The sequence below is a fragment of the Emericellopsis cladophorae genome (assembly GCF_022114955.1).
Source record: "Emericellopsis cladophorae strain MUM 19.33 chromosome Unknown NODE_81_length_77548_cov_116_234965, whole genome shotgun sequence".
NCBI lineage: Eukaryota > Fungi > Ascomycota > Sordariomycetes > Hypocreales > Bionectriaceae > Emericellopsis > Emericellopsis cladophorae.
The window spans coordinates 54,816-75,299 of record NW_026251006.1 but is presented as its reverse complement, the minus strand read 5'-3'; the positions used below and the strand labels follow the sequence as shown (position 1 = coordinate 75,299).

The 20,484-nt window shown below is 54.0% G+C and overlaps 6 protein-coding genes across 6 annotated transcripts; 3 read left to right on the top strand and 3 right to left on the bottom strand.

Moving 5' to 3' along the window:
* Window positions 1-3,243: 3,243 nt before the first annotated feature.
* J7T54_001942 (ATP synthase subunit-like protein) lies at window positions 3,244-3,858 on the top strand (the record flags this gene model as incomplete). Its single annotated transcript, XM_051510092.1, has 3 exons — window positions 3,244-3,349; window positions 3,465-3,799; window positions 3,853-3,858. The coding sequence occupies 3 exons, from the start codon at window positions 3,244-3,246 to the stop codon at window positions 3,856-3,858; spliced, it is 447 nt and encodes a 148-aa protein (XP_051358994.1).
* A 1,689-nt stretch (window positions 3,859-5,547) lies between these two features.
* On the bottom strand, window positions 5,548-8,900 carry J7T54_001941 (Exosome complex exonuclease-like protein; the record flags this gene model as incomplete). Its single annotated transcript, XM_051510091.1, has 6 exons — window positions 5,548-5,578; window positions 5,637-5,744; window positions 5,834-5,975; window positions 6,432-7,232; window positions 7,275-7,762; window positions 7,813-8,900. The coding sequence occupies 6 exons, from the start codon at window positions 8,898-8,900 to the stop codon at window positions 5,548-5,550; spliced, it is 2,658 nt and encodes an 885-aa protein (XP_051358993.1).
* A 1,293-nt stretch (window positions 8,901-10,193) lies between these two features.
* J7T54_001940 (glycosyltransferase family 20 protein) lies at window positions 10,194-11,830 on the top strand (the record flags this gene model as incomplete). Its single annotated transcript, XM_051510089.1, has 2 exons — window positions 10,194-10,500; window positions 10,554-11,830. The coding sequence occupies 2 exons, from the start codon at window positions 10,194-10,196 to the stop codon at window positions 11,828-11,830; spliced, it is 1,584 nt and encodes a 527-aa protein (XP_051358992.1).
* A 343-nt stretch (window positions 11,831-12,173) lies between these two features.
* On the bottom strand, window positions 12,174-14,825 carry J7T54_001939 (Vacuolar import and degradation protein-like protein; the record flags this gene model as incomplete). The annotated part of the gene is made up of 2 exons (XM_051510088.1): window positions 12,174-14,602; window positions 14,807-14,825. 2 exons carry the CDS (start codon window positions 14,823-14,825, stop codon window positions 12,174-12,176), a joined length of 2,448 nt encoding a protein of 815 aa, XP_051358991.1.
* A 788-nt stretch (window positions 14,826-15,613) lies between these two features.
* J7T54_001938 (Farnesylcysteine lyase-like protein) lies at window positions 15,614-17,309 on the top strand (the record flags this gene model as incomplete). Its single annotated transcript, XM_051510087.1, has 2 exons — window positions 15,614-15,710; window positions 15,772-17,309. 2 exons carry the CDS (start codon window positions 15,614-15,616, stop codon window positions 17,307-17,309), a joined length of 1,635 nt encoding a protein of 544 aa, XP_051358990.1.
* A 342-nt stretch (window positions 17,310-17,651) lies between these two features.
* On the bottom strand, window positions 17,652-20,282 carry J7T54_001937 (Frequency clock protein-like protein; the record flags this gene model as incomplete). The annotated part of the gene is made up of 1 exon (XM_051510086.1): window positions 17,652-20,282. One exon carries the CDS (start codon window positions 20,280-20,282, stop codon window positions 17,652-17,654), a length of 2,631 nt encoding a protein of 876 aa, XP_051358989.1.
* Window positions 20,283-20,484: the final 202 nt, after the last annotated feature.

Sequence of the window (20,484 nt, the reverse complement as noted above, 5' to 3'; positions counted from 1 at the left end):
CCGGCTGTTGTATGCTTTTTTTGCTGTTTGAGCATGCGGTGCTTGAGTAGAGCTTCTCAATCTCAATAGAAGCGAATCACTGGTATATCTTGTCGAAGCGATTACCTCCGGCCGAATTAACTCAGTTAGTAAGTTTCTGGATGTACCTCCTCGAGCTCCTGGGGGTGCGCATCCCGATTCAAAGTATCAGGCCAGCCATGTTTCCGCAATGTTTGACTCAAAACCTAAGTCGCAGGCCTAATAAGTAGAGCGTCATCCAAGCTCGCAAAGACAGAACATACACTTCCGACGTCCCATGTGTACGGCTGGATTGTCATGTTCCACAATTTCTTCCCCCTTGGGCAAGGGACCATCTTAAATATTTTAATTTCGTTGTAGAATTAGCCGAGGCTCATCTTTTGGTGGCTCTACATAGCTTTGTCCTGTCGTTTTTGGTGGTCTTCATGTATGGGACGCATCGCCAAACCTTTCGCAGTGTCGATGATCCACCATGTTCGCAAACTGGTCGCGTGTCTATGAAATGAATCCAGCTGGCCAATTTTCAGGACCAGGTATCAGCAGTTTGTCAGACAGATTCTGTCCTTGGCACTCTTTTGCGACCAAAGATTTGAACGGCCAGGTGTCGCGCAGATAGTTCAGATGCTGGGTCTCAAAGTATACTTGGTTTCTGTCTTCACCGTCTAACTGTTTCAAATAAGGTACATGTCGCAGGAGATCGATTACTTCCTCGGAGCGACCAAAAGCACGGAGAACATCAACAGCAAGCTCCTCATCGCTCCAGCCTTCCTCTAGAGGGTATCGGACTTCTGCTGGATCAAAGTACACCGCTTTCGTCAACAGCTCGTAGTGCCGCTTGATACAATGAACCACCACATCCCGATCATAGGCCATTCTCAACGTTGCGGACCACTTGCAGGTTGTGAAAATTGTGGTGGACTGCGCAAGATCTATTGCGCGGACAACAGTGGAGTACAGTTTGTATAGCGGGCTACATGGTACAGTTGCCACGGACTTGGCTGCTGCAACAATGTAAGAGGTAGAAAGGGTTGTGAGAGCTTCACTTATTTGTCAAGACGTCGCGGGGGAAAACAGCGTCGCGTCACGTGCACGGCATGGATCCATCGCCAGCAACGTGGTGAATGTCACGTGACTACCCTACGGTTTGCCCAATGTCGTTGTTGCGAACAACGTCTGTCAATCCCTAATAGGTGTCTATATGTATATATACAAAAATAATACAATGTGTATGGATCGAATTGATTGACTATTGAAGACATGCTGAACCTCATATACTTTATTTATGACACATTCAATTTTTCAATTTGTCTGGAACAAAACACACTTGCACTTTTGCGCCAACTCGGTAAAGCAAGTCAAAGATAAACCTGCCGACATTGCACCCCAACACGTAGAAAAGCGAAGCGCTCTAGTGTCCTTATTTATTGATACCTCAAATAGTACCATAGCACTTGATGGAACCTAAGAACAAGAGGCAGAGCATGTTTGGACTTCACTATAGGCTGTCTAGGGTAAGCAGCCCAAACAATTGACGCGAGTCAATAGACTCCCCACCAACACAGCCAAATCGTATCTTGACTCGGCCAGGAATGCAACCACCATCGAGTCGGTTCATGGACGAAATCTCAACAGGGAACCATACTGCACCCTACAGTGGTACATCGGTGAACTACGACCACGGTTGAACCACTGTCATCAAGGGTGATGATGATGTCGATGCTCAGCGTGAAATTCTGTCGCCATCTCGGACCGGCGCATGCTCATTTCCCGACTGGGTCGCTGGTTGCACCAACAGGGCCCACTGATTGGCTTCAGCAAGGGAGATCCGTCCCGTCAAAGTTTCGCGCCAGAGAACTGAAAAAGAAAAGGGGACCTGAAGTCAGCGTCCCTCAATCTTCCGATTCAGAAAGTTGCGACTCCAGGCGCCTACGGTAGAAGCCTCTCGTCAAAGCTCACAGCATGCTTCAAACCTTTGGCAAAGCAGTGCGGCTGAAATTTCGTAGGTCTGCGACGGGAGAACCGACACAGCGGCGATGACGCCTCGAACCAAGGGCACGGGTATGCAGGCGGCAAATAAACATTGGCGTGCGACGTACGTGCCTCGATCTGACGTCGCATTCCTTTCTCCCGGGGGGGAAAGGCCTGTCGTGACCTCACCGCGGCATTCGCGCACCATTGCAGGATGAACAAAAACCGCCATCAAAAGGACGAATTCTCATTATGCCCTCCGCAGTTTCGACAAGCGGACTGCGGCCCTTTTATACCAATATTCTCAAGTGTCTTCATGCCATCTTTGTCAAGGGAATGCCTCAGCAGCTGAGCATCGCGAAATTGGCACTCATGATCCACCCACGTGCCAATTCTGCTGCTTGATTCGTTCCAAGCCAGAATTAAAGCCGCCAAGTGGGGGTTCTCTCGTGGGGGCCTCCCGTTACCTGCTAAGCATGTTCCTCCTTGCGTCCTGAGGCTCAGAACACAATTGACTTCATGCCTTAGACAGACAGACAGCCGGAAATGATAGGAAAAATTTTCATGGCCTGGCGGACAGCCGACAGCCCCCTTTTGCGCGCGACTGCAGCCCTGTCGAACGGCAGCACCTTGCATACTGATTCCCATCATTGGCAGCTTTCGCATTTGGCTGGCCATTTTGGTTGGCATCATGATAGTTGCCCGCCTGGCAAACATGGCCTTGCGTCGTGGCCCTTCTTCGCTTGGCAACTGGACTGAGGCCTTTTCAAATATTCACCGCCCATGACTCCATCACGACCCGTAGCGTTTCCACTAATTTCATTATTCATGATCCACTGCTCCTGACGGAAGCAAATCAAGCCCCAGCATTGATCCTGAAAAGTCCTCCCGGCTTCCCCCGACAGGCTGGCTTTGACGACAAGTGTCCACCCTTGGGTCAACATTGGCACAGACCTTGGCTCCCACGCACCCGGTACGCCCTGACGTCCGCGTCTCACCACCAAGAAGCAAAGTCCCTCGTCACCACTTCGCATCTCGTCCTGAGGCATCAGACAACTTCGCTTCCTCTGTTGCCCCGTAGCCCGTGGCCGGCGCCCCTAGCCAAGGTGGGACCCCCAGCTTTTTGACTTTTCCTTCTCGTCCTTCCTCCTCTTCCAACTTCGCTTCCCTCTCCCTTTGCTTGAGCTTCACCCATCCACCTCCAACAAATCCCAACTCTATCCCTCACCAACCACCAACACCCTCACAACCATCACAATGGCCGCCCTCCGTGTCTCCGCCTCCCGCATCGCCGGCCAGATGGCCACCAAGGCCGCTCGCCCTGCTATGCGTGCCCCCGTCGCCGCCTCCAAGCGCACCATCAGTGAGTAAAATCTTTTCCGGGCCGCAGCACGAAGGCATTGAGCTCGACCGCGACCTCGAGCGCTTCTGCGACGACACCAATTGCTCCGACCGGTAGCTGACGACCTCGCCCCTAGGCACTGCTTCCCCCATGCAGGCCCTCAAGCGCCAGCAGGCTTCCAACGTCCTGAACGCCACCAAGCGCAACGCTTTCGGCGTCCAGAAGCGTGCCTACTCCTCTGAGATTGCTCAGGCCATGGTTGAGGTCTCCAAAAACTTGGGTATGGGCTCTGCCGCCATCGGTCTGACTGGTGCCGGTATCGGTATCGGTCTCGTCTTCGCCGCTCTCCTGAACGGTGTTGCCCGCAACCCTGCCCTCCGTGGCCAGCTCTTCTCCTACGCCATTCTGGGTTTCGCTTTCGTCGAGGCCATTGGTCTTTTCGATCTCATGGTTGCCCTCATGGCCAAGTTCGTAAGTGTTAAATCGCGCACCGTCGACCGACCGCAGCCGTTAACTTCGAATAGACCTAAGTTATCTCTCCACCGCCGGCTGGCAACGCTCGTACCGATCGACCGAGCTCGAGTTAAGACGGAGCCCGCTGGGCTCGATGCATTTCGCGGAGTTTTATGTCCAGCCACTTCTACCGCGTGTGCTGTGTCATCATCATGATAGAAGGGGACCTGCTTTGTACTTGACGGGATAGACTCTCGGGGAGGTACCCCGTAGATGGAGTGTCGTCTTGGGGGTGATAGAGTTGGGAAAGCGACTGTTTTCCCCAGGGACCACTTGTAAACTAAAAAGACTCAACCAGCTCGGATTACCCGAGTGAAGAGCTTTCTTTTGTCACAATTGAATAATCAAAACACTGTGTCTCTCGACTGCGTTGCGTGTCTCATCCTGGTAATTATTGGCCTTACACAGCTACCCGAAGGAGCCGAAGGGAGCCGAACTGAGGCATTTGACGATGCTGTATGTGCTTGACGCTCCTGCTGATTATGAGATTGGGGCATTTTCGGGCGGCAGAACTGGCTGCCTGCGACCGCGGTAAATGCCATTCGCCCAGAGACCCAATGAACCGAACACTTCGTGCCTGCCATTTGAGGCAGCAAGCAGGCTCCATTCGGGAACGGTGCGCAATTCGTGGCATCAACTAAGGCCAAGAGTCGACAGCACCCCACACGGTGCCAAAGTGGTCATGTCCTTATCGCGGAGCCACTTTCTGAAGCCATGGAGAGACCAATGATGCTGTTCGTCTGGGCGCATGAGGTGGATCGTCGGACGAGTGGTTTTCTAGATCGGCCACAGATATCAGAGACCGTTTAGTATGTAAAGACACTGACGTTAGGCTTTTGTTTTGCATCCTGAGAACCAGGCGCGCTTGCGAACTAACGACCGCGCTCCGGGCTCGTGATTTCGACCAGCTGTCTTGAAATGAGGCGTCACGATGTTGTCGACGGCATCCACGACGACCACTGAGGCGACCAGAGCAAGCCCCGCCGCAGATCATGGGACAAACAAGTCGAGAGGCTGGGTGTGGGTAGGCCGTCACCCAACCGAATTTCGATAACCGTGACAATTTTCGAAGCGGTCCGCATCAACTCGCCCATGGCAACACCAAGCATGTGTCGAGGATGGGTGGGACCATCGCGGATACTCGGAGAGCAAACTCGACGCGCATTGGTCTCATGCTGTGCAGGTTCCCAACCATGGTCACTATTGAGTTGGAAAAAGCGCCAATGTTTGAGCAGCACTGCTTGGATGATGCCTGAGCTCTGTTGTCATCTCTTGTTCTTCATCACGGGGCCCTTCTGGATTGGCGTGTTCGGGTCCCTGGAAGCCGCAGGACGCTGGGCACCAAACACGACTTCGAATGAGAAATCCGAGCAATGAGCAGAACGTCTGTCGTAGCCAATCGAGAAGACTTAAGCGGCAGGGCTTGAATGCGGCCTCTTCAGGATTCCGGATATGGTCGGTAATCGTGTTGCATCGTTTCGTGGCGGAGGTCGCGGATTTTGCTGGCGATGAGTAAGAAGTCGACTTACAGCAAGACAATGAGGAGCCGCCGGCATTCGACATTATTGGGATTCGATGAAAGGCATCGCTGGCGGGCTGAGACGAGCCTGAGGACAACGAAGAAATGCTGGAGGTTCACTGCTCGTGTGCGCAGGCGTGGGCTGCTGCTACGCAGACTTCGAGAGGTCAAATGATATCCCACCATGCTATCGATCAGGAGTCCATGCCATGGACTCACTGTAGATTGATCTGCTAGCCATTAGCTTTAGTGGATTTGCCATTGCTCTCGACTCACCTTTGGGCGACGGGGATCACCGAGCTCCCCACCGAATCCACAATCAACGACATCGACGACCCACTCTCGGTCTTGTCAACACAACGCTCCAGGACACGCGATGTGGCACTGTCGCACGGCGAACACATCAATTGACGAGGAATCAAGGGAATTGACAAAGGGGGCAGAACGAGATGAAGGTGTGTGGCCCCCCTCACCTTCCCCTCACGCGGACGAGTGGCTGGTCACATGACCGCATCTGCACGAGAGATGGCGAGAACGAGGCGACGATGATGGCCGCAGTGAAGTGTGTCGGGGATATGCAGAAGGGCAGGAAATAGTGACCGCAAGCAAACAGAGCTGTGGGCAGTGAAGAAGGACGGGAGGGGCTCGGACTTGTACATGGCGCTGAGGAGTATTTGAGGAAGAGTCAGCGTAGCACTGCACGGCCCGGGGTAACGTGTGGGAGGGAGGGTGGCAATCAATGCACGCTGGACGGTCCAGCCCCCCCATGGGGTAGTACGGCGGCAAAAGAGTAGGGTCACATTACTTGCAGGATGTGAGTGCGTAACGAAGTAACCTACGTGGTCATTGTTTCTGGCGCGTGTCACCGACTCACCATGCACACCGCGCGTTCGGCAGAGATGCATTGCACCCGACTTTCAAGTATAGCGCGCGACGAGATGCGATGAAGGAATGGCTAGCACTGATGCCATGACTTTACAGGATAGACCGCGGATAATGGAGAGGTAGCGCAATTAAGACATGGTGATTGATCTCCCGCTGGCTATTTTCTAAATGTGGCGCTCCTCTCACCCTTGATCGGAGGCGCCTTTCTCGCACCCTTGACACCCTCTTCCACCGACTTGACGTACGGGTCAAAGACCTTCTGCTTCTTCTGCTTCTTTCCCTTGGCCGCCTCAGCCTCCTTGGCGGCATCGCGGTCTGCGTTGATGACACTGGCTGCTTGGCTGTAGTCAAACGGCACCGCGGAGAAGGACTTCTTCTCGTCGTGTTTCCGCTGGATCTTCTCCTTCTGGCGCTGCTGGCGCTCTGCCTTTTTGCGCCTCTTTTCCTCAACGGCCGCCTGCCTTTCCTCATGATCCTCAGCTACCTGATACTTGTCCTTCTTCTTCTTCTTTGGGATCGGCTTGACGTCCACCTCAAGTACGCCATCACCGGTTTCCATCTCCCCTTCAGATCCCTGCTCGGCTTCCCCTGAGCTTTCCTCGTCACTCGTAGAGCCTGACTCTTCAGTCTCCACCTTGCGCCTCTTGCCGCGCTTGAGCGTGAACTCATCGTCTTCCTCTTGCTCAAGTGGAAGCTCTGGCGTCGGCTCATCGTCGTGCCGAGACGTTGTATCGCCAGAATGTGTGTCAATTGCTGCAGTCGCTTCAGCCTCACCATTGGCGGCGCCTTGGACGAACTTTTGCCACGGGAAAGGCACGGTCTCGTCGGCTCTGTCATCCTCCCGTGTCTCTTCCCACCGCGAGCTAATCGGCATGGTGCCAAATAACTGGGATCTGGGGAGACTCCGGATCACCACCTCACCATCAACAACCGGCAGATTGCTAGTGAACTTGGCAACTCGAGGTACCCCATGCTTGCTCAACGACTCTGGTTCCAAAGAAGTAAGGAATTGTAGCAAGCTTGACCCACCCTCAGCTTTCACCTTCTTCACTGTCTGCCAGATTTCACTCAGATTTCGCTTCGCTATGGGCGGACTAGGCGGTAGTAAGCTGTGCAGCGCCTTCTGATCTGGTGGACATGTCCGGGCGATCTGCGTCAGTGTAGTCGTACTCATGATGTAGTTGGGGTTCTCGTCTTCTCGTCGTGCGGCCGTGTCTCTCCACTTCCAGAGCGCGCGGAACACAGCGAATTGATCAGCGTTCAGAGCCAAGTGCCCGTTCTTGAGCACATAATTGTACCAGCCCCTGGTTCCTTCGCCAGTCTTCTCATCAAAGTCGAGATGTTCGTGGCGGTACAGAGAAACTTCCTTGGAAGCGTCCACAGCTTGCTGAATGAGATCGGTCTCGGGATTGCTTCGATCTGATGCGTCGATGAGCTGGTTGCGGACTTCGTCGTAGATGTAAAGCAGATAGTGGGTATCTGAGCGGGCATAGTACATCATCTCTGAGGGTATCGGTCTGACCTGTTAGCTGAGAAGTTTCGAAAAACTTGCGAACTGCTGGCTTACCGCATGCGCCAGTCAGCAAGCTGATATTGCTTGTCGGCAGTAAAACCCGCAAATTTCGAGAGGAGGAATGCAAGGCCGCGGCCGGGATACTGTAGGAGCTTGCAGGCAAAATAGGTGTCGAAGAGACCATTGACATATAGTCCCAAGTCCCTCTGCAGCCAAATCATGTCCATGTGCGCACCGTGAAAGACCTTGACAACGCCCGGGTCGGTAAAAACTTCGTTGAGGACCTCGAGCTGGTGGCGCCATGGCTGCAGTGTGTCGATAATAAAGTCGCGCTCACGTGTGCTGATTTGCATTAGGCAGACGAGGCCGGTGTACGTTCGGAAATCGTGATGTTCCAAGTCGACTGCGATTTCCTCCGCTTCCTTGAGTTGTTCTAGCATGTCCAGCACACCCTCGTAGGTGTCAATGTACGTGACATCCGACTCTTCCATTGGTCTGTACTTGATGGGCTCTGCCTTTTCGAACACCCGATTCGGATACTCGTTCTGGGCGATTTCGGCTTCGTAAGGGTGCTTGTATTGGGTCGAGCCACTGGGTGTGGTGAATGTGACAAGGCTCTTCCTAAGAGGCAATACCGCGTGGTGCTTCTTGGTGATAATGGGCTTCCAGGGGCCGTCCGGAGAATTCTCAGGTTGCAGCTCAAATGTGGTCTGGGGCTTCATGATGTTGGCGTTGCGCACCACCTTGGGCGTGGCTTTCTGCTTCTTCGCATCCGCGCCATTCTCGGTGCCCGGGGGATCTTTGCGTTTGATCAAGCCAGTATACTCGTCCAGCGCGGTATCCGCCTTCTCCAACACCGTGTCGACGACATCCACCACGCCGCGCCAGTTCATATCAATGTCCTCCGCATCTTCCAGGGTCGGCGCCGTCAGCCCGCAGACATCAGCCGCCGATTTGAGTAGTCGTGTCGTGAGGTCGCGCAGGCGGGCAGACTGATCGTCGAGTGATTGCGCAACGGTTGGATTGACTGTTCGCTGGAACGTGAGGTCTTCGGCGGCGATGCGATTCGCCGTCTTGACGGTCGAAACAAGAGACTTTTGCACACTCTCTTGGAGTGATGTGAAGTCCTGCGAGGGCTCCATCTTAGAGACGAAGAAGTTCCTCAATGATTTGATGAGTACGGCGACCTGTTGGATGAGCGAAACGACTGGCCACCGTCTCAGCGTTTGTTAAAAGGCAGGCACTCGGGCGCGCGCGCGTGGCTCCCGTCGTTTGACTTTTCGCAACAATAGCAGAAAATGTCTGGTATCGGCTTTGTGATAACGGCTATCGATAAGCCACCGCGTGGCAGCGTCCTTCACTTCAGCTGCAGCTCCTGGTTGCTGTTGAACTTCTGTCCTCGCATGGATGCTCAATCATTGGCGACGCGCAACCTGACATTATTGCAGCTTTCGGATCAAACTGAGAAGATGGCGAACAGTGACTCCCATTGTCGATCTCCAGGGCGCTTCAATGTTCATTGTGTGGCACTGAAGTGAGCCACGGATTGCGGAAAACGGTGATTGGCTGCTACTAGCCTCTGGTTTGTGCTGTCCAACCGTTCCAACATGTGCCGCAACTGATGTACTTGTAGTTGCAACATTTGGTAAGAATTTACAGAGCTTGCACTCACGCCTAGATCGTCCTCAAGACCACCAGGTTCTCCCCAAGGTCGGCCGAATCGGATATCCGTGCAAAGGCAAGGTGCTGCGCAATCGTTACGACCCTCAATAATTGACTTCAGTGGCAGTCCAGTCCAGCTTTGACAGGTAGAGCGGACCTTCGCTCCGGATAAAATGGAGCCGCGCGGGAGTTTGTCACCGTGACGCTGTGCGGGAGCTCTGTTTCTCTTATCAAATTTGCATGAAATCGAGATGCCGCCCTGACCACTGCCGGCAAAGAATCCCCATCGCCAATTAATGCATCAAAATTTCGATCAACACCTTTCACAATTGCCTGCCTGTGACGCGGCGCTGTCTGCTGCCCTGATTTTCCCCGACTGAAATAGGACCCCCCTGTAACTCTGCCCCTCCATGCCTTAATACCCTTTCCGCTTAGAAGTCTGCGGAACCTGTTAGTGCCCCTCCTCGCCGGATTGTGACCCGAATCGAACACGGTCGAGACAGACTGGAGCTACATCAGCGAGGGTTCCCTCAAACAAAGCTCTCCCGCGCTCGACCTGTCCGTCTTTTCTCTGCGGATATTAATATTACAAGTCAAGTCAGAAGGCTACATGTTCTTGTTATCACAGAGACCTTAATTCCACCCTCCTCAGGGCCCAAACTGCCACCTCCCAGAGCACATTAACCACCCACGACGTCATCACGATCACCTTCACCGACAGCGAACATCAGTCCGAACCGATCGAACAAGAACACCTGTCCCTCACAGTCAAGATGACTTCTGTGGAATCGGACGCACAGGCCGCTTCCGGCCGCTTGTTGCTTCTGTCCAACCGACTGCCCATCACCATCAAGCGAAGCGAGGCTGGCGCCTACTCCTTCTCCATGTCGTCAGGAGGCCTCGTCACTGGTCTCAGTGGTCTTAGCAAAACGACGAGCTTCCAGTGGTATGGCTGGCCGGGACTCGAAGTGCCTGCGGACGAAGTCGATGGAATGAAGCAGCGCCTCAAGGACGAGTATGGCGCGCACCCCGTCTTTATTGACGACGAGACCGCGGACAGACACTACAACGGCTTTTCGAGTATGATTCCCGTGGTACCAGAGACAATAAAACACCCACTGACACGGATACAGACTCAATTCTCTGGCCGCTTTTTCACTACCACCCCGGTGAGATCACTTTCGACGAGCCCGCCTGGGCCGCTTACCAAGAAGTCAACCGGCTCTTCGCCAAGGCTGTCATCAACGACGTCCAGGATGGCGACCTGATCTGGGTGCACGACTACCACCTTATGCTTCTCCCCCAGATGCTCCGCGAAGAGCTTGGCGAATCCAAGAAGAATGTTCGCATCGGCTTTTTCCTCCATACGCCATTCCCATCATCGGAGATTTACCGTATCCTACCGGTCCGAGAATCCCTCCTCATGGGCCTCCTCGATTGCGACCTGATTGGATTCCACACCTACGACTACGCCCGCCACTTTCTCTCAAGCTGTTCGCGCATTCTCGGCGCGCCGACGACTCCCAACGGCATTGACTGGAAAGGTAAATTTGTTACCGTTGGCGCGTTCCCGATCGGCATTGATCCCGAGAAATTCGTCGAAGGGCTCGAGAAGCCCACTGTCAAGGACCGTATCGCTGTGCTGAAACGCAAATTTGAGGGCGTTAAGATTATCGTCGGTGTCGATCGCCTCGACTACATCAAAGGTGTTCCCCAAAAGCTACACGCCCTCGAAGTGTTCCTTACCGAGCATCCCGAATGGGTCGGCAAGGTTGTCCTCGTCCAGGTCGCTGTGCCTTCGCGCCAAGATGTCGAGGAGTACCAGAACCTCCGCGCTGTTGTCAATGAGCTCGTCGGCCGCATCAATGGAAAGTTTGGCACCGTCGAGTTCATGCCCATTCACTTCCTGCACCAGTCTGTCTCTTTTGACGAACTCACTGCCCTGTACGCTGTCTCTGACGTTTGTCTCGTCTCCTCGACCCGCGACGGCATGAACCTTGTTTCCTATGAATACATTGCCACCCAGCGCCAGAACCACGGCGTAATGATTCTTTCCGAGTTCACAGGCGCCGCCCAGTCTCTGAACGGGTCCCTCATCATCAATCCCTGGAACACGGAGGAAATGGCCAATGCCATCCACGATGCTGTCACCATGAGCCCCGAGCAGCGCCAAGTCAACTTCAAGAAACTCGAGCGCTACGTATTCAAGTACACCTCAGCTTGGTGGGGGGCTAGCTTTGTCGCAGAGATGACGCGGCTGAGCAAAGAGGATACAAGGAGCAAGACGCTGCGCAATGTGCACGGCGCTCTGGTGACGGGGGGCTTGAAGCCAGACCAAGCGGCAAATGCACCGAAACAAGTACGGATAGATGGCGATGGAGTCACCTCCGAGTCAACGGTGGCGAAATAGGTGCTTGTCGTCATGCGAATGGCTTCGCGAGAGAAAGCAGCGTGAGGAGCCATGTAGTAATGAAGCTATGGCTGCAGGCCATGACAACTGAAGGAAACTACGCAGATACGTACGCCGAGCAACGGCGAAGTCGGAGTCTAGGTTTAGCGGCTGGATTGAATTCTATTTGTTACCAAACGACGATGAAGGGGGCCAACTTTACAGTACCAATTACCGAGTGAACAGCTTGGGTATGCAAATGATGTAGAACAGTTTCGTTTCACGTAAGAGCTACAAGACACAGGTATCTAAGAAAATTGGTGCTTCGCCCGCCCTAACTCCCGAAATGGAAACCCCCCATTGATCAGTACGGCGAGTCAACCACATCGTCTCTGCCCAGTTTGTACCGTCCGCTATTGGCGCCTCCGATTCTCCCCGCAGACTTCCTACCTCCGCTTAGACAAGCATTGCCCATGATGCTCTCACGGGTTGGCTTCTTGAAACTCTGCTTTGCAACCATGTTGACCTCGTTGGGCAGAGCGACAATGACGTTCTTGTCACTGCCAAACTTGAAGTCATCTGCTTTGACCTCGTCTTCGTACCGCTTGATCTTGTAGGCCCCCTTCGTGCCACGCAGGACACGCTTCAGACTCCATTCCACTATGTACGGACCCGTTGCCGTGATAATTGACGTCTCGGCGGTGCCGTCGATGCCGGTATTGAACTTGGCCGGTGTGAAGGATATTGGCTTGCCCGTCTCGTGGAAGAATTGGGCAACGTGCTCTGCAGTCAGTGCGAGACGGCGAGGCTTGGGCTTCTGATCGGCGGAGAAGCCCTTCTCAAAGCCAAGTTTGCCCTCGTTCTTGCCATCCTTCTGTTGGGCATCAACAAGCAGGATGTAGTTCTTTGTGGTGCCTAGGATCCATCTTCCGTCGGCTGAAACGTCCATGCCAACAATTGGGTCGCCCAGTGCGGGTAGGGATGTCTTGGCGCGCATTCCAAGCTTGTCAAACAGTCGAATGTCACCCTTATTGCTCGCCACGGCAATGTAACCCTTCTGCGTGGTAGCAAGCGCAGAGAAGTCGTTCTTGGTGGCGTATTGCTTGAGGTCCGATTGCACCAACTTATCGCCGTGTACACGAGGGTCAACACGGAAGAGTGCGTTGTTCGAGACACCCAGGAACGTTTGCTCGGCGGTCATCTGCGCGAACTTGTTCTCGGGACCAAAGCTGACAACTCCAATGTCATCGTGGACGTTCCACTCATCGACAACCTTTCCTGCCTCAAGATCCATGCGGTAGAGCTTGTTGGGGTTGGTGTCGCTTTGGAAGACTAGGTCCCTGTCTTCGGAGTGAAGCATGACCTTGGAAGGATTGCCCATCTTCTTGCCTGTCGATGGATGCTCCAGTTTCGAAATGTTTGTAGAGAACTCGAGCTTGTTGTCAGGGTTGTGCCTGAACACACCAATCTTGTTTCCGCGGACCACAAAAGATCGATCATGCTTGTAACCGACGGCCAGCTGTGAGTTCATGTCGGCATCCTTGCCTTGGACGTCCACATTGTCAAACTCCTCGTCTGGGTCGTACTCTTCACCGCGGAAAAGGCCTTGGTCCTCCTCTTCATCTTCGTCATCATACTCGGGCTCCTCTTGCTCTTCTCCAACAGGCGGCGCATCCTCCATTGTCAAGTCGTTGAATGCATCTAGGACATATTCTCGCTCCTTGTCCTGTATCTTCTGCCACTTGGTCTCATTCAGCTGCTCCCAAATAGCTTGCATCAGGCCTTCCTGAAACTTCTCAAGGAGGTTCTGGTTTTGAAACCTAAGCAACCACGATCGCGCCGTGCCGTCCGGGCTGAAGTGGTTGAACACAAAGGAGAGCATCTCAAAGTCGAAGACCGGGTTCATGTCGGCCTGTACAGTGGTACTGACCCACACCCTGTCCTTGCCCTTGATCTGAAGCCAATACTGCCACTTGCCGACTTCGGTGACAGTGGAAATAACAGAGTCCTCTACCAGTGCGAAGTGGCCAGGTGCCGGATCGAACACATGGAGCTCTGCAGGCAACGCCGCGTATAGTTCTAACGCCTCCGGGGCCTCGGGAGGCTCAGCGGGCGAGAAGACATCAGACTCGTCGAGTTCTTGGACTGGAGTCTGCTGTCGCTTGACTCCAATATTGGCGTTATGGTTGGACGACACCATGTCGTCCAAGGAATCGTCAATAGATCGAGTGAGTTCTGAGAGGTCGGGGCCGTAGAGAGGACTGGCAGGCGGTATCGGAGGGTCTTCGTCGAAAGCAAATTCTTCTAAATCCTCCTCGGTAGCTGTCGCGCGAGGAACCTGGTATTCCGCCTCGTACTGGCAGCGCTGTGCTTCGAAGAGGAAGGTTTTGGCGTCTGTTTGCGTCACCTTATCACCACAGATGAACTCGTAGAGGTCTCCCTCATCGCCGTCGGGGACCTTCCAAGCGACCAGCGCTCGACCCTCAGCTGCCACGCCCGTTCGAAGATGGAGCTGGCCGTTGAGCTGAAAACTGGTTTCCTCGGCGTGCTCGTCTGTCTCCTCCTCTAATTCTGGGTCTTCCTCGTCGTACGCACGCTGAACAACAAGCGTGTATTCAAAAGATCGGGCCTCTTTGCGGACGTAGACGGCAGCGTCGGTGAAGATTTGCTGCGATGCTCCTTTGGGCGAGTTCGGCGGCCGAACCAGATAGAACTGGCCGTTTGGGATTTGGCAGATGATCTCCTCTTCGGTCTCTTGAGTTTTGAGCGCGGTTTGGGCAGAGCCAAACAAGACTGGTGATCAGGAATGTCAGCGTTTGTATCAAAGAAGTAAGGCAATAGAAAGGCGGCCACGAGCCAATCGTCGCATCACAAAGATGGACAAAGGGCAATGGCGACCGCTGGTGCGGGGCAAGCGAGGGGCTCATAAACGAGGGAGTGCAGGCAGGGCAAGGATCGCTCAGTTATTTTCGACTAGCGGAGGGGTTTCACACTTACGAGCGCGAAGAGAGTTCATCTTGGCAATGCGAGCGGATCACCCGCAGTGTGTGGAAAGTTGACGATCGACGGTTGGGATGGATGTTGGTCGGAGAAGTAAACAAAGCTGAAGGAAGGGCTGGGCGGGTTGCTAGATTGCTGACCCACTCAAAATCTCATGGCAGGTGAACAAAAGGGATGTGAGGAAGGGAACTTTGATGGTCGTTAGATCAAAGTCCATAAGTGGGCACATAGATGATGCAAAGCACTAAATAAGCCTGTCACCTGAGAGTCTCCGGTCACACGAAACCTCTTTGGTCAATTTGGTGCGTCATAGGCCTCACAGAGGGTGTCTCAGTACAAGTTTGGTAAGTAAAGGTGGTGTGCGGCCATGAATTCCTCCGGGCAAACGTGGAGGAGTAGGTGTGGCGCTCGTGGCAGCCTGGATTGTATTGGCAGCAGGTGTGGCTGATGGGCGCCACAACTATCCAAGTGATGCTGTGACAGGAGTCAAGCGGAACTACAGTGCCCTGATGGATTAGGGATAAATCGAAAGACTTCCATAAGTGAAGTACTTACTTTGTCTTGCACGTGGTCAAACCCAACAAACCCAAACATTTGTGTGCAGTCAGGTACAGAAGTTGTCATCATGGGTATCACGTGACGTATTCTTTCACCTGCTTCTCGGAAATGGCCATCAGCGGCGTCAGTGCGCACCTCGTCCATCATTCTCTTGTCTGAAGATTGTCTGAAAATTGTTCGTCCATCTCGGACTGATTTGCCGTCGAAACGGAACTGCATCTCTTTTGCATTTTGCGCAAAATCAAAATGAAATTTCCGTGGCTGGAGTTGGCCTTGACAGGATTCGGCGCTACAGCAGGCGAGGCTGAGGTGGACGAGAAGGTTCACAACGTTGCCGTCATAGGTAGTACTGCAGTCGTCAAATCTTGCGGAAGTTGTTTTAACAGTCACAGGTGCTGGTGCAGCTGGCTCATCAACAGCCTATTATCTCAGTCGGTTCGCTGAGACGCTACCGACAAACGCGCCCGCCCTCAACATCACTATCTTTGAGAAGACAGACCGCGTTGGTGGACGTTCCTTGACCGTCTCAGCGCCATCAGGGCAGCCGGTCGAGCTTGGAGCCAGTATATTCATCACAAAGAACGAGATTCTACTCAATGCAACACGTGATTTCGACCTTGCCCTGGGCAACCTGCGTGAGGGCTCTCCTGGAGATATCACTGCCATTTGGGACGGCCAGGAATTCGTCTATCAGACAACCGACGGGGAGAGCTGGTGGTGGGATGTCGGGAAGATGTTCTGGAGATACGGCATGAGCCCGTACAGAGCTGTGAATCTCGTCAAAGACACTGTGGGCAGGTTCCTTGAACTTTACGAAGAGCACAATTTCCCCTTTAGGTCACTATCAGCAAAGGTCTACGAGCTTGGTCTTGTCAAGCAGACGGGTATCACAGGCTCCGAATTATTGAAGCAGAAAAATGTAAGGCACATGGTTTCGTGCAACGACGCAGAGAGGACTGACAAGAAGCAGATTGACGAGAAGTTTGCAAGGCACATTATACAAGCAGCCACACGCGTCAACTACGCGTCAAACTTGGCATTTATCCACGGCGTGGAGGCGATGGTATCGTTTGCGACAGAGGGTGCTGTATCTGTAGAGGGCGGTAACTGGCAGATCTTCGACAAGATGGTCCAAAGCAGCGGTGCTACCCTTCACCGAAATACATCCGTGACATCCATCAGCAGGCCAAAGCAGGATGGGAAGTACTTTGTCTCGACAAAGATAGATGGCTCAGCATCCGCAGCTGAAGCCTATAGCATCGGCTTTGACGAGGTCGTCATCGCCGCGCCCTGGCAGTTCAGTCAAATCACTACCGACGCGTCGGTTCTCAGGCACAAGATCGAGGAAGTTCCATACACAAAACTTCACGTCACGCTCTTCACCTCACCATACAGACTCCACCCTCAGTTTTTCGGGCTTGCTCCCGGCGCAAAGGCCCCCAGTAACGTGTACACCACTCTCAGCGAAGACGAAACGCCCGCCAGCGGCGCTGATGGCGTAGGCCGCACTGGGTTCTACAGCATCAGCACCCTGAAGACGACCAACAATCCTAACACTGGGCGCCTGGAGTTTGTCTACAAGATCTTTTCCGCCGAAGCCATCTCCCCAGCGTTCCTGTCCTCGGTGCTGGGTACTGCGGTGCCTGACAGCTTCACGGGTGACAAGTCGCCGATTAGCTGGTATCACCCCGCTTGGTTCCACTCCTATCCCATCGAACTGCCGCGGGTCACATTTCAAGATCCTGTGGTTGGTGATGGTGTATGGTACACAGGTGGCATTGAGAGCTTCATTTCGACGATGGAGACGAGTGCCTTGATGGGAATGAATGTGGCGAAGCTGATTGTAGATGAGGTTGGGAGCTTTCCGCAGAAAGGCGGTGAGGACAAGGTCGCGGAGGATATGTATGGCAAGGGCGCGGATGGTCCTGGTGATGAGTTGTGATATTAGTAATTTTGGGATGCTCTTAATAGCGATGACTTTTATTGCTATCTGTCAGAACGGAATCATCCCTTACGATGCGTAAGAAGTCGCGAGCAATACATTCACAAACGAAATAGGGCATGCCACAGTGAGAAGTACGGATCGTACCAGCCGAGCGAGAAATGTTATCATTCCAATGACCAAGAGATGAATCCTCCATAAACGGCAGGTATTCCAAAAGGCGGCAAAGGGGATATCATGACGAAAAACAACAAACGCCAGGCAAAATCAATGCCACTTTTCCGGCCATTACCACGCCAACGCTATGCTCAAAAAATGAATCAGATCAGGTAAACCCAAAAACTAGGAACTCATATCATCATCGCTGCCCACACTGCCAGGTCCACCGACTGTAGCGGCGGAACTGGGGTCAGTGCGACCGGTAGCCTCGAGGCTGCTCTGTCTCCGACGCTCCAACGTGTCGACAGGCGACACCTTTGCGGGGCCCACGTACATTCCTTCAGTATCCGGCTCGTTCTCAGGATCCTCTCCATCCTCGTCGCCGCTCGTGAGGTCAACGCCGTCGGGGTATCCGTCGGATTGGTGAATATCAGCACGGCGGCTGGTCACCTCGGAGGACTCTAGCTCGTCATCCCCGTAGGAGGAGGACATGTCGTCGGTATCGCTTGACCCATCGCTGCTGAATGGAGGGAAGAATATTGCTGGTGGTGGCAGGCGCACTGGAGCGAGTCGCTTGATGCGTCCAGACGTATACTCGATTTCCATTGTGCGCGCCTCCTTGCGGGACGAGGTCGCTGTAATGGCGGCGGGGGACGATGTACTCATGGATGCCAGGCGGCCGATGATGCTGTCCGTCGTCTCCTCCGTTCTCGACATGCCAGTTTTGGTCTGGGGAAGTTCCTCCTTGGGTCGCTTGGTCGTGACGACCACCATGAAGTGATCCTCGGGCATGACACCGCCCAATCCACAGGGCTCAAGGGGGTGGACTTCGAGAAATTGCTGTTCGTTCGTCCACGACAGGTTGATGTCGACATCGAGCTCATCTCCGGATTCGTTGCCCGAATCACCCGTCAGAGCGGGAACGCCATCGTCAATGTCCATCTTGGAAATAGGGTCTGCACATGGTGCCTTCTCCGTCAGTGGGCGATAGGGCAGTGACGAGCCAGAGGCCGTGCGCGACACTTCGGGGCGAGCCTTGTTGTCGTTATCCTGAGCCTGTCCGTTCGACATCATGTAGGCCATAGGCGAGGCACTGCCGGCATCTCCAGAGAGGTCCGTACAGAACGGAGCGCCGCTGTAGTAGATGATGGCGCCATCGTGACGACGTTTCCGGCGGTTGTTGGCGGTGCCACCAGAACCACTCTGGCCCCAGCCCGACTCATCCATGTTGCTGTTTTCGATCGGCCCAAACGAGGAGAGGGTCTCATCGGGAGAAGTCTGACCGCCAGATGACTGACGGTGGACAAAGAGGGGTTTGTAGTGAAAGCTGTCTGAAGAGGCAGCCTGGGCGCCGGCTTTCGATCTGCTGTTCGAGCTCCCGGACTGGAACTCGTCGCCAGTCGATTGGCCAGTCTTCTGGCGCTTGCGCGACGCTTCTCTGCTGCTGTCGATTTCCTCATTCTCCAGGCTTTTCCCATTGCCTTCCTCAGAACTGTCGCTGCTGAACTTGGTACCGTCGGAACCGCCTTTCCAGCGAATCTTGCGACCATCTGGCGACAGTTGGAATTTGGTACTGATGCCGGTGATCGCAGAGCGAACAAAGTCAGGAGTTACATTGATCATGTGGAGCTGAGCGAGACTGGTAAGGAGATTCAAATACACCCATCCATCAGCGTCGGGGTGAATGTCGGATTCATCAGAGGACCGTTTTATGAGCTCCGGTGGCAACAAGCCGAGGTGTTTGATATATTCCATGTTCTCAGATGGGATTTGAACACGGTCGGGGTCCAGGTCGTGTAGGCGTGTAGGTCTCTGCTCAGGCGGTGGCGGGTCGGATGGTGATGTGGTTGTACCACTTCCGCTGCCATTCAACTCGGTCTGGTCGCCTCCTGAATGTGATGTTGACCCATTGTCTCTTGAGCGACTGGCCTTTTGGCTACCGTTTCTCTCATCGGTGGCCAAGATCCTCGCCTCGCGGCTAGCTTCGTTTGTGTTGGCGACTGCGGGAAGAGGTGCATTAGCCAACTGAGGTGGCTGGTGGACAACAGGCCTGGCTTGATGCTGCTGGCCCTCTGAGACCACAGATTGTAGCATTGGGTTGACATCCGGTTGCGCGCTCTTGATGCCCTTGCGATTACGTCCGCTGATTTTACCAGTGAAGAGCTGTTCCAGACGGCGGACAACAAGTTTCTTCTTTTGCTTCTCGGTCATCATAACGTGGCGGGGGTATAGTCCTTCGGGGATATCGCGAAGGTAGCTTTCCACCTTCTGCTCAGATGACTTGACACGCGAATTCATCGACTGGTGTCGTCCTGCCGACTGTCCTGACGAGTTCGCCCCGATCGACATGGATGCATAAGCAGAGTCGACGGGACGGGTGTTGGAGCCGGAGGAAGACGACGCATGCTTGCTCGCGGACCCGGAATTCGAGTACATGCGATCTCTGTAGTCCTTCGCCTTCTGGACCTTTCTCGGCGAAGAAGCCGCGTCTACCGAGTTACCCAGACTGGCCGTGAAGTCTCGCAGTTTCGATTCCAGCTCGCGCTTCTTCCCTTGTGATAGTCCGTGGTACTTGATTTCGAAGAGCTTGTCCTTGCGAAGCATATCGGGACCCTTCTGCTTATGCCGTTTCAATTCGTCCTTCAGCTTCTGGATCTCGACGGTCAAGTCGTCGATCACACTCCTGTACTCGTCGGCACTAGAGCTCTGCGCGGCAGCGAGGCGAGCCGGGGCAACCATGTGCTGGGGGTGCGGGATTCGTTCTTCGTTCGACGAATCGGTCTCGCGCTGGAAAAAGGGCGGGTCGACGTCCATGGCATGACTGTCGAATGTTGCTGTAGGGTTTTTATTAGATTGATCGAACCATTTGTTCGGGTCGCTCTGTCCCGTGGCAAAGCTGTCTCCTGAAGAATTCCTGCGGGAGGATGATGTGGTCTTGGATGACTGCTGGCCATTTTTAGAAGCAGCGCGCTGCGTCGCATCTCGCGCGATTCGGTGATGCTTCAGCGTAACTGAG